The sequence below is a fragment of the Pan troglodytes genome, chromosome 1 (assembly GCF_028858775.2).
Source record: "Pan troglodytes isolate AG18354 chromosome 1, NHGRI_mPanTro3-v2.0_pri, whole genome shotgun sequence".
Classification (NCBI taxonomy): Eukaryota; Metazoa; Chordata; class Mammalia; order Primates; family Hominidae; genus Pan; species Pan troglodytes.
In genome coordinates, this window is record NC_072398.2 from 17,829,335 (window position 1) to 17,847,348 (window position 18,014).

Consider the following 18,014-nt stretch of genomic DNA (forward strand, 5'->3'; position numbering starts at 1 on the left):
AGAATTACCAGCTCTGCTTCTAAGTTGGGAAGTTGGCTTTAAAAGGGAAAATCTAAACAGAAACAAAACTATGTCTCTATTATGAATGACATATTTGGGGGAATATCAGAATTCTTAGGGTGCAAATTTTCTCAGGTGTTTAACAGATGTAGTAAGGCTTATTTAATTTCAAATTGAGTTCCATTTTCTCAACTATTTCCATCATTCCCTAGAACCTGAAACCAACTCCTGACTTTACTACCTGTTTCTCAAAAAATTGTCTCTTCCTCTCCCTCCCTGCCACTACCCTTCCCCCTCTTATCTATGCTGTCCCCAGAAAAATCCCTTGGAAACACTTCTCAACATGTCCTCGACTGGCTTATAAGCCTTTCCAAGCCCCACCTTAATTAAGAGATGCTTATTAGCAGGTATCACACAAACCAGACATAAAGTGAGGAACATGAGATCCCTGGCCTCAAACTTGTACTACTTAGCTAGATCTGTCCTATCCGCCATCTCTCCTTTGGCCATTTTGCCCCTCACATTTTACTCTATTCACTTGGAATAGCATTCAGTTCCCTCGGAACATGACTTTGTGTTCCTTCTTCCCTTTGAAAGGTTCTTCCCCACCCTTCTTTAACCAGGCTAACTCGACTCACTCTACATGATTCAACTTTGGATGTTGTCTCCTCCAAGAAACATCCCCCGAAGTCCTGGGCAGAGCTAATAATTTTTCTTCCTACAGTTTACCCACAGCACCCAGCAAAAACCCTTGTCATAGCACTTAGCAAACTCTAAGGAGATTAATGTGCATTTGTCTTACTCCCCAACTATGCTGTAAAGCTCCTTGAGGACATGGACCATCTCAGCTACTTCACAGCCCCAGAACCTTGTGTGGTTTTGGCTCAGGAAGCATTTAATTACACATAATTTGTTACATTCATTTAGAGAAAATGATCCTCTATGAAAATATAACTATATATTGAACATAATATACATTTTAATACCTGTTTATAAGTATTTATTAAAATGTTTTAATGCTTTAAGGAATATCAAAATTTGTGAACAGCCAACCAGTCTAAAATGAAAAGGGCTGCTAGCAGTGTTACGAATGGTGAACAACTAAAACTCTCATACATTGCTGGTAGGAGTGTAAACTGGCAGAATTTACTAAAGCTAAACAGAAATATACCCCGTGACTCAGCAATTCCATTCCTGTATATATACCCAACAGAAAAGATAAGAATGTTCTTAGCAGCATTATGCTTAACAGCCCCAAACTGGAAATAATTCAAATGTCCATTAACATTAGAATGGATGAATAAATTCTAGTATATTCATACAAATGCAAGAGCAATGAAAATGAACTCCTGCTACACATAGGAACAAAGATACTACATTATAAAATTAAAAAATAATCTGCGATGATGGGGTGAAAACAGTGGGGACCTCTGGAGGTGGTGAGGGTCATGGGTATCAACTGGGAACAGACACCTATAGGAAGCCTTCTGTGGCAACGGAAGTGTTCTCTAACTTGATCCGGGTGGTAGTTACACAGGTGAACACTGTAAAAGTTTACCCAGCTGTGCACTTAAGATTTGTGCACCTGTATTACAACAAAGTGAAGGAAAATTGCAACAAGAAAAAAGAAAACTTGTGAACAACTGTACTAGGGCTATGCCAACAGCATGTACAGCCACAAGACAAAAAGCAAACTGATAAAAGTCTCTTTGTCCTTTCCCTATAACATGGAAAATATTTTTTTTAAAAAAGATTACTTAAAATGCACAAATGGTATTCCTTTTATTATAATGTTTTAAACTTGGCTTAAAGTTCAAAATACTATTTCCAGGTAACTTTCCACTGTTACATCAACTAGGCAACTTTGCTATGTTTACGTTATATGTATCAGTTACTTATCAGCACAGAATTTTAACCACTCTGCTAAATTTTGAGCAGAGTGGTTTTATATTGAGCTAAACTCAATATAAAATTTGGCCTACAGAATTATAGTGGCTATTTGTTACTAAAAATATTCCAAAAGAAATTTACTTATTTTACTATATTCCATATTCTTTAACTTAAAATCTGCTGCCACCGTTTAGTAAAAGTGGGACAAATAAAATTCTTTAAAACATAGAAAATACAGTTCCTGTTAAGATTTTGCAAACAAAAAAATTAATAAATAATACAATTTGAGTACTCTAAAACAATATACTTTGTAGTCTAGATTGTGGTTTTGGTCAGTATGTCTGACACTATGAAGATTTACATCAGTTCAGGGAATGAGTTCTAATACTATTAATAAATAGTCAATATAACCAAACACCTGACAGGATTCCCCATATGAATATTTTTAGGAAAGTATACAAATAAAAAGATTAACAGGTTTTTAAAATCCTTAAGAGCAAGAAAGAACAAAAGTATCTAAAAATTATACATGACAGGCAGAACCTGGGTTACAGTATACCTAAGGCAAGAGTGAATGTAGCACCCTGAGACACAAAACATCTTAAAATTACAATCTTATATGTGTATATATAAAATAGGACACTTTCTATTGGTTATGTGAACTAGATTATAACCTACAAATCTTAGTATTAACCAGAACTTCCTGACTGGCTGACATAGCACATTAGTGAGATAATACAGGTGGTACTTGAGACTTTGAAACCTTTTTCAAAGACTTTCTTCGCTTTTGACTTTGATGCTGTCACCTTCAAGGCACCAGTCCAAGTGCTCATTAATCTGAGACTCCAAAACTTCATTCTGACAAACTGGGCAATTAACCATTTTGCTCTGACTGGATGAACTGCTGGAATTCTGAGCTGTGGTTGTACTATACTTTGGATCATTACCACTGCTTTTTATTTGCTCTTTCTTGATAAAAAAATTGTCAAAAACAGTCTTATCTTCTAGCCTAGGTCGTTTATTTGGGAATGCATCTTCAGACCCACTCACATCCTGGGATGGCATCACAGATGCTGATTCCGTTACTTTTGAAGAATTTCTTAGAGATATCTTAGAAGATGAAACCCTTCTTTGAGAACTAGAAGAGACTGAGTTTTTAGGGATGTTGCCAACTGTTACACTTATCCTTGGAGATCCATTCACACCTCTGAAAGCCTTCTGGTTGGCAAATGATACTCTAGGAAAGTAGTTGCTTAGAACATTTTGGTGACTGTTACTAACAGCAGGGGAGACCAGATGAGAATTTTTACTTGAACCATTCTGTTCAAATTTCACCTTGATTTTAGAATTAGGTCTTACAGCATTTGCTGAATGGTTTTGATTTAAAAGATCTTGGGTTTTATTAATGGCGTGTGAAGTGATCAGTTTCCCAGGTGAAGGTAAATTGCTTGTTTCTCCTAGAACATATCCTTTCCCACTAAAAGGGATTACTAGCTGGGCCTCACCTCTGTTGGGTTTATCTGCCAAAAAAGCAAAGAAGATTGTTATGTAAGTGCCTCAACTCAAAAGAAATACAGTAACAAACGTTAAACTAATGTACAGTTTTCTCAAAATGAAGAACTAATATTTTATTCTATCTTACATCCATACAATCCTATTAATGGGAGAAGGGCAATCTTCAGAATTCAGGAGTTCTGATATTGAGAGAATATAAAGGATAAAAAAAAATTCTCTCATATTTAAATAAAGAATCTTATCATGCCAAAGACCAATAACAAGGCAACATTTACCTTGAAAATTGCTTAGTGTCCTTTATGTGTAATTCCAGGAGGGAAAATCTGCTGCCTCATTCTTATCTTTCCTTCTACTCATGAAAATGAAGATACGGTCTTTCCATATCAATTCATCTATAGCTCTTTCACTCAATAATTAAAGATTTGGGAAATATAACCTATGTTCTTGGGTCAACAACTTCCCAAGGGAAGAAGCATCTTCAGTAACTCTGAACTTCACAGGAAAAGGGTAAATCTTGAAGATGAAGTACTGGCAAATATATGTCATATCCTTTTCCCATTCTTTGAATGAACATACATACATCAATAGAGTCACTTGGATAGAATCCAGCTGATAGGAAGGGGTGTAGTTAGGACGTATATTCCGGGCATTGTTACTTGAATTATTGTTTTTATTTTGACAATCTTTTTGCCTTCTGTTTCCTAATAACTCAGTGAGTCAAGATAGGGAAAGGAACTTTACCTCAAATATTATCAGAGATTGAATTTTGTTTCTTTGAATAAAAAGAAACTGAAAAAAGTTAATAAAAATAAAAATATCCATGGAAACTATTCCTACTTTTACTTACTTCTGTACAGAGCAAAGTCTATTTTCCTACCATCATTTCATGGACAATGGGATTTTTTCCTTAAGTCTACACTTGAAGACTTCTACACCAGAAACGATCCTTAAGTTTATCTTAATACCAGTTCTCTGAAGGACAGTATTGTCTTTACATCATAGCTATGGTCACATAAAAATCAGAAGAATATACACGAAGGTACCTTTATTCTCTGCGGCCAATACTGGTTCCTTTCCTAGTTTTGCCTTTCCTTTGCCTTTTTTTGAGTAATTCTCTGGTTCCTTGATTTTTATGTAAGTGCCTCCACAGGTTTTCTGGTGCTCAGCCCACCAATAGTCATGAGCAGAGGGTTCCCTGTTAGTAGCTCGTTTGACATAGCCGTAATACGGTGGCCTGTGCTGGCACGGCCCATTGCAGCGCCACCAGTGTCGCCGATACTCATCCACCTCATCGTGAAAAGTATGGTATACCTGAGTGGAGACAGAATTTTTAGTATTCAATAAGCAAGTTAACAACTGCAAGAAAACAATGTACATAAGCAGTCTTTTTTTTTTTTTTTAATTTTTGAAACTTTCCCAGAGCTTTCTGAAAAGTTCTATTTTGGGAGAGAAAGCAACTATATTTAGTTTCTGTTCAAAAGCTGATTTTAATGGGAAACAGCAGCAGTTAATACTTCATAAACTGTGTAAAGATAGATGCACACGGGATTAGAGGACACAAAAATCTTTTAAAAACAAAACCACAGAAAATCTTCATGAACACTAAAAAGTTTCAGAAATCAAATTTGTAAATGATCAAAAATTAGGATAAAGATAAGATTTTATGTAATACCATACTAAAATAAGAATCATTCCCACTGCTAAATTGAAGTTTTCCCTATAAGTAAAAATAGCAAAGGGTTCTAAAGGACTAAATTACTCCCCATAAATGCCTGACGCTAACAACACAAGTATCTTAACCCAGTGAAGCTTCTGCTAAGCTCACTCTCCGCATTCTCCAAGTTCTGTGCTTATGTCTCTGTAATAAGCCTTATGAGGTACCATTTTATCTGTTTATAAATATTTCTATTACCAGACTGAAAAGTTCTCCAGGATCTGAATGTTTTAATTTTTTGTGTCCCTAGTGGCTAATATAGTGCTTTTGGCACCAAGAAGGTGCTCAGTCAGAAAAGCATCATTCATTGAGTCAAATAAAATTCTCTGAAGTGTGCTTTTCAGGCCTTAAGTAGGATGCCTTCTTTTTCACCCTCTAGACAAAAATCCTATTTGGAACCCAAGCAGAAAACAGGTAAGGGAAAAGATCTGACTGAAAAGAGGGTTAGCCCTCCCAGCATGGTGGCACTGAAGACTATAGAGCACCATTTGAAATGACTCCTAAATGACTATGGGCACCTTATTCTTCTGCCTTCTCAGTGGAACTCTCTGTGTAAGAGTGAGAAGCATCTGTATGTAAGATTTTGGTGTTTTACCAAAGACATTTAGCTTTCTAATAAATTCCCCTTGTGGGAAAGAATGCTAAGCTTTCTATAACTCTATAGATAGTTTTAAACTCACTATCGCTCCATCCTAAGCAAAAAATTTCTACTTGGTAAGCATGCAAAGAATGCACATTATATTAAATGCAGAAGGGACTGAAGGACATAGGTTTTAAGGCAAAGAAGCATGGGAAACCACCCACTCTATTATGTTCAGAACTCTTAATTCATTACCAAAAAAGAGAGGCAAATGGATCTGTTTTGTTTGTTTGTTCTGTGACACGGACTTGCTCTGTTTGCCCAGGCTGGAGTGAGGTGGCATGACCTTGGCTCACTGCAACCTCCGCCTCCCAGGCTCAAGTGATCCTTCCACCTCTGCCTCTCGAGTAGCCGCGAATACAGGCGTGAGCTACCACGATTGGCTAATTTTTGAATTTTTTTGTGGAAACAAGGTCTCACTAAATTGCCCAGGCTGATCTCAAACACCTGGGCTCAAGTTACCCTCCCACTTCGGCCTCCCAAAGTGCTGGGATTACAGGCGTGAGCCACCACACCCAGCCTGGATCTGTTCTGCTTCCAATTCCTGTGACTCCTAACGCTTGGGAATGTGACTTTTAACAATGTAGTCACTAAAATAAAATTACTCTACAATGTAGATACCCTGCAGAGTTCCTTATAACAGGATGTAACCTGTAAAAGCAAGGAGTGTTCACTCCTTACAACCTCTCCTAAATAAAAACACACAGATATCTAAGATAAAAGAACAGATACTCTTCCAGCTGAACAATGGGACGTATACAAGGGCTTTGCTTAAAGTATAAGTTCTGGTTAAGAAACTTAATGTATTTTATACAAGCAACTCTATAATTCTCTTGCTAACCCGGATTTTATGTCTGATTTTTTTAAAAACTGCAAGACACTTTCCTAATGTTGAAGTAACTGTGTCTAATAATGAAATGAAGTCTTTAGAAAATTAAAACTGATAGCTAGAAAGTAGTAATACATGGAGAGGCCAGGCATGGTAGCTCATGTCTATAATCCCACCACTTTGGGAGGCTGAGACGGGAGGATCACTTGAACCCATGAGTTCAAGACCAGCCTGGGCAACATGGTGAGACCCTGTCTCTAAAAAAAAAAATTTTTTTAAATTAGCTTGACATGGTGGCACACATCTGTAGCCCCAGCTACTCAGAAGGCTGAGGTGGGAGGATCACTTAAGCCCAGGAGGTTGAATCTGCAGTGGGCTATGAATGCACCACTGCATCCATCCTGGGCAACAGAGCAAGACCCTATCTTAAATAAATAAATAAACAAAACATGGCGGTTGAACACTGTTCATTTTCTATCACAGTGGATTTTGTTGCCTTTTAAAGGAAGGAAATACCCAAACATAAGAAAGAATTTAATCTATCCTATTAATATTCAATTCAGTACATTATACACCTTATACAGATGTACTATAAAGATGGGCAAGACCTACCCTGCGTTCAAAAGTATGAAAGTAGCATAAAAAATTGTAATAGCTTAAATATCTGCTGAGGATTCAAAAGAGGGAGAAATGAGATGCCACTGGAACGATGAAAAGCATTCGGACACAAAACAGAGCAGTGGCACGCCTTAGGGAAGCTACACCTGAGGAAAGGCAGGGAGGTCAAAAGTGCAGTTAAAGAAACAGGACACAGGCAGCAGAGTTGGAGGCAGTAAAAAAGGAACAAGGTTATTTAATAAAATGAATACAGTAAAACTAAGATTTAATTAGTGTCAGATTGGGCTAAAATGTTTTGATGTGCTTTCTCCTTTAATCCTTTCTCCTCACAAAGATCCAACAGATAGGTATTGTTACTACTCTCATTTGCCATGGGTATAAAATGAGGCATAGGAAAGTTAATAATTGGTGGAGCCAGGATTTGAATCCAAGCAGCCTGACGCCTCCAGCTTTTTGAACCTGAGCCTTTGCCATCTCCTACAATGCTATACAGAGATATGAATCAAAGAAGAATTCTGATGAGGGAATGACATCTGCAATGGTAGCAGGATACAGGATGGACTAAAAAAGACAATAAGGAAACAAAGTTAAGAGATCATGATGATTCCAGAAGCGAGGTACTGCAGGCCTGAATTACCTATGTGTAAAATGTTGACTCAGAAGAGGTCAGAGGCCTCGGGGATATCACTGGCTCTGCTGCCATTCCACCATGTAGTCCCAGACAAGCCAATTTGCTTCTCTAGGCCTCTCGTTCGCTGTGGAAAATCCTCAAAGATACTTGTTTCTACCTAGTTCTCTACTTTTAATTAAATCTCAGGAGTTATTGAATAAACAACTACTAAATATCATAAATAGATATGGCTTTCTATACCGTTATGTTGGCTCCAGTCAGGCTGTTGATGCGATGCATATGTTTACAAAATTCTGGACCATGCCCTTCTCGGTCTTTGTCGTTATTAGTGACAAATAAATAGGCATGTATCATTTCATGCAGGAGGGTCTGGAACATAAAATATTCAAATTAGTTTTAGAGTCTGTATGACACTTTGGAAAATATAAATTTTCTTATTCTATCTGGTGTCTAACCTTTTATGTATCACAGGCTTCCTTCAGAACTGATAAAACTCATTCTAGGCCGGGTGCAGTGGCTCACACCTGTAATCCCAACACTTTGGGAGGCAAAGGTGGGAGGGTCGCTTGAGCCCAGGGGTTGGAGACCAACCTGGGCAACATGGCGAAACCCTGTCTCTACAAAAAAATACAAAAATTAGCCAGGTGTGGTGGTGCATGCCTGTAATCCCAGCTACACTCAGGAGGCTGAGGTGGGAGGATCCTCTGAGCCTGGGGAGGTTGAGGCTGCAGTGAGCTGTGATTGTGCCACTGCACTCCAGCCTGGGTGACAGAATGAGACACTGTCTCACGAAAACAAAACAACAACAACAAAAAACCCACCTCATTCTATAAAAATTATATAAGCACTCATTCACAAAATATTGCATACGAGTTGAGCATCCCAACTCTGAAAATCCAAAATGCTCCAAAATCAGAAACTCTTGAGCAATGACATGACACTCAAAAGGAAATGCTCATTGGAGCATTGCGGATTTTCAGATTTGGGATGCTCCACCTGTAAGAATAACACAAATATTCCAAAGTCCAAATAAATCTGAAATCCAAGACACTTCTAGTCCCAGGCATTTCAGAGAAGGGGTACTCAAATTTGTGTAACATCTAAAGCTCTGAAAATCACAGGTTAAGAACTCCCTGTTCTAGGAAGACCTTTTTGACTATATATCAAAATCCAGAAAAATCAATGAATTCAACTACATAAAAACTTTAAAATTCTTTTTTTTTTTTTTGAGACAGGGTCTTACTCTGTTGCCCAGGCTAGAGTGCAGTGGCTCAATCTCTCCTCACTGCAAGCTCTGCCTCCTCGGTCCAAGTGATTCTCGTGCCTCAGCCTCCTGAGTAGCTGGCACTACAGGCGTGCACCACCATGCCTGGCTAATTTTTGTACTTTAGTAGAGATGGGGTTTGGCCATATTGGCAAGGATGGTCTTAAACTCCTGACCTCAAGCAATCTGCCCGCCTCAGCTTCCCAAAGTGCTGGGATTATAGGCGTCAGCCACTGCACCCAGACAAAACTTTAAAATTCTATAGGAAAAAAACACCAAGTAAAAAGACAAACTCAGAAAAATATATGTATAACTCTTATCACAGGCTATTCCTAATATACAAGGAGCTCCTAATGTCAACAGGGAATGACAACCCAATTTCAAAATGGGCAAAGACCATGGAGTTCACAGAAGAAGTATAAATGACCCACAAACAAATGAAAAAACGCCCAACTTCCGGATCACGAGGTCAGGACATTGAGACCATCCTGCTCAACATGGTGAAACCCTGTCTCTACTAAAATACAAAAAAAAAAAAAAAAAAAAAAAAATTTTGGCTGGGCATAGTTGCGCCCGCCTGTAGTCCGAGCAGTATACTCAGGAGGCTGAGGCAGGGGAATTGCTTGTACCTGGGAGGCAGAGGTTGCAGTGAGCCGAGAATGCACCACTGCACTCCAGCCTGATGACAGACCAAGACCCCATCTCAAAAAAAAAAAAAAAAAAAAAAGAAAAGAAAAGAAAAAATGCCCAACTTTATTTATAAAAAGAGAAATGCGAATTAATACTACACTAGGATGGTCAGGCGTGGTGGCTCATGTCTGTAATCCCAGCACTTTGGGAGGCTGAGGTGGGAGGATTGCTCGAGGCCAGGAGTTCAAAACCAGCCTGGTCAACATAGTGAGACCTTGTCTCTACAAAAAAATAAAAATAAAAATAAAACAATTAGCTGTGCATCTGCAGTCCTAGCTACTCAGGAGGCGGAGATGGGAGGATCACTTGAGGCCACAAATTCAAGGTTGCAGTGAGCTATGATTACCTCCAGCCTGGACAACCCAGCAAGACCCTGTCTCAAAAAACAAAAAAACCCCACAAAAACCCAACACTACACTAGGATGTTATTTATTGCTTATCAAGATTGGTAAAACTCCTAAAGTTTGACACCATTAGTAAAGCTAAGGGAAAATAAACATTCCTATATACTGCTGGTGGGAGTGCAATTCTCCTATGGAAAATTTGGTAGCATCTAACAAAATTACAAATGCATTTGTCTTCTGAGAGAGCAATACCTAGACTAGCATGCAAGGTCATATGCACAAGGTGTATTCACTGTGACACTGCTTATAATAGCAAAAGATTAGAAATAACTCCAGTGTTTTATACATCCATATAATGGAATTCTATGCAGCCACAAAAAAGAATGAGAAGGATCTACATGAAATGGTTTGGAGAAAGCTATAGAGCGTATTAATGAAAAAGACAGGGGGCTGGGCACAGTGGCTCATGCCTGTAATCCCCGCACTTTGGGAGGCCGAGGCAGGTGGATCACCTGAGGTCAGGAGTTCAAGACCAGCCTGGCCCACATGGTAAAACCCCGTCTCTACTAAACACACAAAAATTAGCCAGGCATGGTGGCGGGTGCCTGTAATCCCAGCTACTCAGGAGGCTGAGGCAGAGGCAGGAGAATCACCTGAACCTGGGAGGCAGAGGTTGCAGTGAGCTGAGATCATGCCATTGCACTCCAGCCTGGGCAACAAAAAAAAAAAAAAAAAAAAAAAAAAAAAAAAAAAAAAAAAAAAAAAGAAAAAAAGAAAGAAAGAAAGAAAAAGACAAAGTACAGAAGAATGTACATAGTATTTTGTGTAAGAAAAATTTTGTATGGTGGGGAGGAGGAATAAAAATGAATAGAAATATTTGCAAAACAGAAAAATGAAAAGAAACCAACAGCTCCTACAGCAAGTAAGGAGTTCAAGATAGAGGAGGACACTGAACAAGACATCTTTGTGTATAGCTTTCTACAGCTTTTGGGTTTTGATTCAGAAATCATGAAAACTTGAAACAAACACTAAAACCTACTGCTCATTCCACACCAAAGATGTACAAGTTTCTGTGCAAAATTAACAAAAGCATTTAAGATTGCTGGGGTTTTTGCTCTAAAAAATACAAATAATTTTTTTAAGCAAAAATCAGAAAGATCTTCAAAGACATACCTTTTTCATGATCCTCCATAATTTTTTTAAAAAACAATTTCCATCAGAAGAACTAGACTGTCATTAATGAATTTTAGTCTTATAAAATTATGCTGAACAGAAAAATGAGAGAATCAAACATTTTAACTTGGTCATTCATATATCCCTCTAAAAATTATCAACTGTATCTCTTAAAAGGAACTTTATTTATTTATCTTATTATTTCTCAGAGACGGGGTCTCACTTTTTCACCCAGACTGGAGTGCAGTGGCACGATTATATTTCACTGCAGCCTCAAATTCCTGGCATCAAGGGATCCCTCTATCTCAGCCTCCTGAGCAGCTGAGATTACAGGCGCATGCCACCACACCTGGCTAATTTTTTTTCAAATTTTTGTAGAGACAAGGTCTCACCATCTTACCCAGACAGGTCAACTCCTGGGCTCAAGCAATCCATCTATCTGATTACGTGCATGAGCCACTGTACCCAGCCAGAACTTTATTTTTCAAGTAAATGCCGCTCAACGAAGAAGACTCAAATTCAAGAAAGGTACTGCAAAAGTTTCTCAATGTTCTAAATTAGAGCAATGATAAAGATCTATTCTCATAAAGGAGAAACAAATTTAGGTTCCTGATTTTTGGTTCAATTTAATTAAACATTAAAAACATCTTGAAAATGGTACTGAACTTTTTTTATATCTATCATTTTCCATATTTAGCCTTAATTCAAGGATCTATATACAACACAGTCCCAAAATACCTCTGTTTTCCATGACTGTTCTATCGCGTTAAAATGAACTACCTCTAGTCCTAAATATGCCCCCAGTTGTCTGAACTCACTTTTGTTCACATTATTCCCATGGTTTCTGCCAAGAGTAGCCTCCTGTCCTATCTCTGCTTGTCAAAAGTACAATTCGTCCTTTAATGCTCACCTCTCCATGTTTTAATCGCAGGAGTGATGAGTTGAATGGTAAAGGGGACAGAACAAGAGCCTTAGAGTCAGGGAAACTGGAACCTAAACCCACAATCACAGCATGAGACCTGGGACAGGCTCCAAGTGGCTCCTCATCCCTAAAATGGGATATCCTCATTTTGCATGGCTGTGGTAAAGACGACGTTTAGTCCAAAGTCTGACACACAATAGGTGCTCAATAGTGAGCAGCAGGAGTGGTGATGGTAGTAACAAAATGTACAGTTATAAAGCTTTTCTTGACCTCCTCAACCAGATAAAGTCTGTTCCTTTTCTGAACCCCCTTCTCTATGATTTAGTTAACTACAGTTGTGCCTCACTTGGCAGGGATATGTTCTGAAAAATCCATTGTTAGGCAATTTTGTCATTGTGCAAACATCTTAAGAGTGTACTTACACAAACCTAAATGGTATAGCCTATGCAATATATATATATATATACACCTAGGCTATAGAGTATATATACCTAGGCTATAGAGTATATATACCTAGGCTATAGAGTATAGCCTGCCGCTCCTAGGCAACGAACCTGCACAGGATGTTACTGTACTGAATGCTGTAGGCAAGTGCAACATAATGGTAAGTATTTGTGCAACTAAATATAAAGAAGAAAAAAGGTACAATAAAAATATAGTCTTGGCCAGGTGTGGTGGCTCACGCCTGTAATCCCAGCACTTTGGGAGGCTGAGGCTGGCAGATCACGAGGTCAGGAGATCAAGACCATCCTGGCTAACATGATGAAACCCGTCTCTAGTAAAAAAATACAAAAACTTGGCCTGGCATGGTGGCGGGCGCCTGTAGTCCCAGCTATGTGGGAGGCTGACGCAGGAGAATGGCCTGAACCCGGGAGGCGGAGCTTGCAGTGAGTGGAGATGCGCCACTGTACTCCAGCCTGGGCAACAGAGTGAGACTCCGTCTCAAAAAAAAAAAAAAAAAAAAATATATATATATAGTCTTGGCCAGGCATGGTGGCTCATACCTGTAATCCCATTCACTTTGGGAGGCTGAGGCAGAAGGATCACCTGGGGTCAGGAGTTTGAGACCAGCCTGGCCAACATGGTGAAACCCTGCCTCTACTAAAAATACAAAAATCAGCCAGGCGTGGTGGCGCACACCTTTAATCACAGCTACTTGGGAGGCTGAGGTAGGAGGATCCCTTGAACCAGGGAGGTGGAGGCTGCAGTGAGCCGAGATCATATCATTGCACTCCAGCCTGGGCAACAAGAGCAAAACTCCATCTCAAAAAACAAAAAATAAAAATAAATAAATAAAAATATGGTCTTATAATCTTATGGGACCACTGTTATATAAGGGGCCTGTCATTGACGAAAATGTCATTTTGTAACTTTCTGCCAACAGGAAATGCTCACTTGATACTATTATACATTCCCCATTGTCTTCTCACCCACTACTTAAAAACATTTTTTTCTCATGTGTTTATGTAATCACTTACCCAATACATATTCATTAAGCAACTCTTCCAGTTAGGGCTCCTTGTAAGGCTGATTTGGTTAATCATTCTGTTCAACTTTTTAAAATGTGTATTATTTTTTTCCACCTATTCATTGGGTTACTAAGAAGGTTGTGTTAACATTCTGCAAGTATGAGTCTGGGCGTCTTCGCTGACACCTGTAATCCCAGCATTTTGGGAGGCTGAGGCGGGAGGATTGCTTGGGCCTGGGAGGTTGAGGCTGTAGTGAAACAGAGTCTTGCTCTGTCACCCCAGGCTGTAGTGCTGTGGTGTGATCTCGGCTCACTGTAACCTTCACCTCCCGAGTTCATGCGATTCTTGTGCGTCAGCCTCCTGAGTAGCTGGGACTACAGGTTGTGTCACCACACGCAGCTAATTTTTGTATTTTTAGTAGAGACGGGGTTTCACCATGTTGGTCAGGCTGGTCTCAAACTCCTGGCCTCAAGTGATCCGCCTGTCTCAGCTTCCCAAAGTGGTGGGATTATGGGCGTGAGCCACCACGCCCAGCCTGATTGTACATTCTTTTTGCTTCTGCTAATTAATGCCTCATAAAATTTAAAGTTATGTTATTACTTTTAGGGAGATTATGTATTGTTCCTTAATAGATTATTTTATTATTATAAAATATCCCACTTTTCCTCTAGTAAAACTTCTTCCCTTGAAGTCTTTAGTCTGATACTAATACTGGTTGAACATCCCTAATCTGACAATCCAAAATCTGAAATGCTCCAAAATCTAAAACTTTTTGAGCACTTACAAGATGATTAAAGGTTAAGTTCTAAGGAAATGCTCACTAAAGCCATTTCAGATTTGGGACTTTTGGATTAGGGAAGCTCAACCAGTAAGTATAATGCAAATATTCCAAATTAAAAAAAAAAAATCTGAAACACTTCTGGTCCCACTTTGGATAATGAGTACTCAACCTTATAGCCACAATAGTTTTCTGCTGTTAAGTGTTTGGATGATTACTTTTCCTCATCCTTTTAAACTTAAAATAAGTGTGTCTTTACTGTAAGCATGTCTCTTTTAACCTAGCATGCCATTCCATGTATTTAATGGAGTGTTTAGTCCACTTACATTTAATTGATATTTTGTTTACACCTACCTTTCATCATCTGAGCTTTGTTCTTTTTCATTAATCAAGTATTTCTACTGTACCACTTTACATTTAGTAGCTACTTTTTAAACAAACTGTGGTAAAAAAAATTAACAAAATTCCCCATCTTACCCATTTTTATGTGTACAGTTCAGTGTTTATTAACAGTTATGTAATCCATTGCCTTTTATTATCCTTAAAAACAGCATCTCTCATCTCCAAGCATGTTTTAACATGCTTCCCACCCCATACTGAGAAACTACCATTGTGCTCTTTTGTACAGATAATTCTTTCTTTTTTTTTTAGAGATAGAGTTTCGCTCTTGTTGCCCAGGCTGGAATGCAATGGCGCGGTCTCGGCTCACTGCAACCTCCGCCTCCCGGGTTCAAGAGATCCTCCTGCCTCAGCTCCCACTGCTCCATTCTGCTAGCAGAAGTAAGCACCAGCTCTAAATGTGAAGCGTGCCCTCACACTGGTTTGTGCTGCCAGCTCAGCTAGGTGTCCTGAGAGCACAGCAGTGTTGCAGCCCAACTGAGGAGAATCAAAATTTGTGTTTCTCAACAGGAACATGTGGATCCTGTTTTCTCTGTTTCTAAATAAGTAACTTAAGCCAGTTACTTAACCTCTCTGAACCTTAATTTCTTTCCTCATAAAAATGAAGACAGCAACACATGAACATAAATAGGGCTGTTGTAAAATCACAACAGATAATATACCTAGAAGGCTTTTTTTTTTTTGAGACAAGAGTCTTGCTCTGTCACCCAGGCTGGAGTGCAGTGGCGCGATCTCGGCTCATTGCAAGCTCCGCCTCCTCGGTTCATGCCATTCTCCTGCCTCAGCCTCCCGAGTAGCTGGGACTACAGGCGCCGGCCACCACGCCCGGCTAATTTTCTGTATTTTTTTTTTGTAGAGACGGGGTTTCACCGTGTTGGCTAGGATGTTTTTGATCTTCTGACCTCGTGATCCGCCCGCCTCGGCCTCCCAAAGTGTTGGGATTACAGGCGTGAGCCAGCGCGCCCGGCCCCTAGAAGCCTTTTTTTTTTTTTTTTTTTTTTTTTTTTTTACTATGAAGCACTATAAAAAACATAAGGTGTTCATTATTGTTTGCCCCATAATTCAAGCTTGCACTGAGGGCAAAGTGACTTTTTTTAACGATACATACAGGCGAATTCACAGCAGTCTAAATCAATGACAAGTATTTGTAAATTACTGCGCTAGGAAGCAAGTTTACATGAAAAATACCTCTACAAGATCCTTTCTTGGCCTCAACTTCAAAAGGGGTTCGCTGAGACGGATGGAACACATTCCACCCTTCCCTTCATAACTGCATATCCCAGCACACCTAGAAAACAATCACCATAAAAATGTGTTACATTGACCAAATATGCCCAAGTCCTTACACATTCTTGGGCAGTTCACACTAAGAGAACTCAGTTGGCAGATGGCTTTCATGAAAGTATACCCCCCTTGGTTAGAAGATACTTGCATTTCACCTAATTAGTTACAACCCCCGCGGGCGCCTCCCGCGATGGCTCCAATCCCCACCGGGCGAGGAAGGAAAGCAGCGCGCTCTCACCACCCTGCTTGAGAAGGTGGAAGGCTGCAGGCACCTGCTAGAGACGCCAGGACAGTACCTGGTGTACAACGGGGACCTAGTGGAATACGATGCGGACCACATGGCCCAACTGCAGCTCCCCTTGCCCTAGCTAGGCTGCAACAGCTCAAAGGCAATCCTATTCTGCTACTCCCAGTCTCCTTCCGACAAGTTACAGTTTGGTGTTATTAACAAGCAGATATCTCCAGTAGCATATCTCCAAAATCATAACAGACGCCTGTATAAAGGAAATTGGTACTTTAAACACAATTTAATATCATATCTTAATTTGTTTGACTGTAGGTTGTTTTCTATCAACACAAAAACAAGCATGCTGGGATACAACTGTATCTTAAACTTAACCCTGTTCACGCGCAGGAGTAGATTATTATTTCAAATAGGGATTTCTGAAATTTAGCGTGTAGAAAAAGAATCGTTTTAAAAGCATCACTGAAGATCCCCAATGCAACACACGAGCTCACTAAAGTGGGTTTCCTAACGGGAATAGAGGAGGAGAACACACATCCTTTGGCGGTTACTCTGCGTCCTCAGCACTTTCTTAGGTGCAGATTTGGTTGCTTCTCCCTTCGGGTCCTACAGCACTATCATAAGGCAAATCAGGAACTTGTTATTTTCAAGTTAAGTGAGATTCAAATAAAAATCTCGTTTCTTGTTATGGCCCTGAGTCCAACCGTGGCGGTGTGGTCTACAAAGCTTTCTTATTGTTCGAGTGGGAGAAAAGGTAAGGAAGACAGAAATACGCCGAGGCAGGAACTGCCAGGTCCAAAACCAGACTCCCCTCATTTAACGCCCCCTGGGACCGTCGGACTAGAGAAAGGAGAGAAGACCAGGGCCGGGGGCTGCAGGAAAGCTCCCAGTCCCGCCTCTTTCCCCAGCGGGGCTCGGAACTCACAGGGTCATTCGCACGCTCCACTTCACCTCGACGGCCTCCAGCTGGCCCCAGAAGAATTGGTCGTTAAACTGAACAAACAGTGCCTGCAAGTCCGGTGTGGGGTCCACCAACTCCCACGACGCGTCCACTAGCGACAGGGACTCCTGGGCATGATCGCGCTCCGCCTCCTGCAAGTTCCACTCCTCCTGAAGCCGCAGTGCCAACATCAAGTCATCATCCATCGTTGCCAGGATCACAGGCGGGGTCCGCCGGCGTCAGGCTGGCTCCCGAGTTACGCCGCGACTCCAAGCCGCCTAGCCGAGGACCAGGACTAGCTCCTAGGAGATGCCGGCTCTCGAGACGGCCCGTCAATCCCGCGAGAGTTCGCGGAAACGCGCTTGAGAACAAGAACGGAGCTTACCCCAAACGCCGAAGCCAAGATTCCAGGGCTTTAAAAAAACCAGTCAGCATGACACCTCCTAGTGGGCGCAGAACCTGGGCTCACAGGGCTCGGGCCCTACGAAGCTTTCAGGAAGCTAGTTTCAGCCTTTACTCTTTGCCGGTTATTTCAAACCTCAACGTCACGCTCGGTTCATGCGCAGTACCGAAATTTCGCTCGGCCTCTCCCTCCCCTCACTTCCGCAATAGCTCATCTTGCGCATGCGCTTTAACCGATGGCATTGCTGCGCAGGCGCAATGTCTGCGC

At 40.4% G+C, this 18,014-nt stretch overlaps 1 protein-coding gene across 4 annotated transcripts in view; it reads right to left on the minus strand.

The window, feature by feature from the left end:
- The window catches only part of SPRTN (SprT-like N-terminal domain), a 31,027-nt gene extending 13,073 nt beyond the window's left edge, over nucleotides 1-17,954 (minus strand). The window contains exons 1-5 of one of the 4 annotated variants that reach the window (XM_513084.7): nucleotides 17,330-17,954; nucleotides 16,065-16,164; nucleotides 8,078-8,206; nucleotides 4,449-4,716; nucleotides 984-3,410 (exon numbers count right to left, since the gene is read on the minus strand). In XM_513084.7, coding sequence (XP_513084.5) covers nucleotides 2,659-3,410; nucleotides 4,449-4,716; nucleotides 8,078-8,206; nucleotides 16,065-16,164; nucleotides 17,330-17,550 — 1,470 coding nt within the window. In that variant the 5' untranslated portion in view covers nucleotides 17,551-17,954 and the 3' untranslated portion in view covers nucleotides 984-2,658. Of the gene's footprint in view, nucleotides 1-983; nucleotides 3,411-4,334; nucleotides 4,717-8,077; nucleotides 8,207-16,064; nucleotides 16,165-17,329 lie in introns of those variants that run through there. The other 3 variants (XM_016940853.4, XM_009441655.4, XM_009441656.4) reach the window with 3 other exon arrangements.
- Between the last annotated feature and the right edge of the window lie 60 nt (nucleotides 17,955-18,014).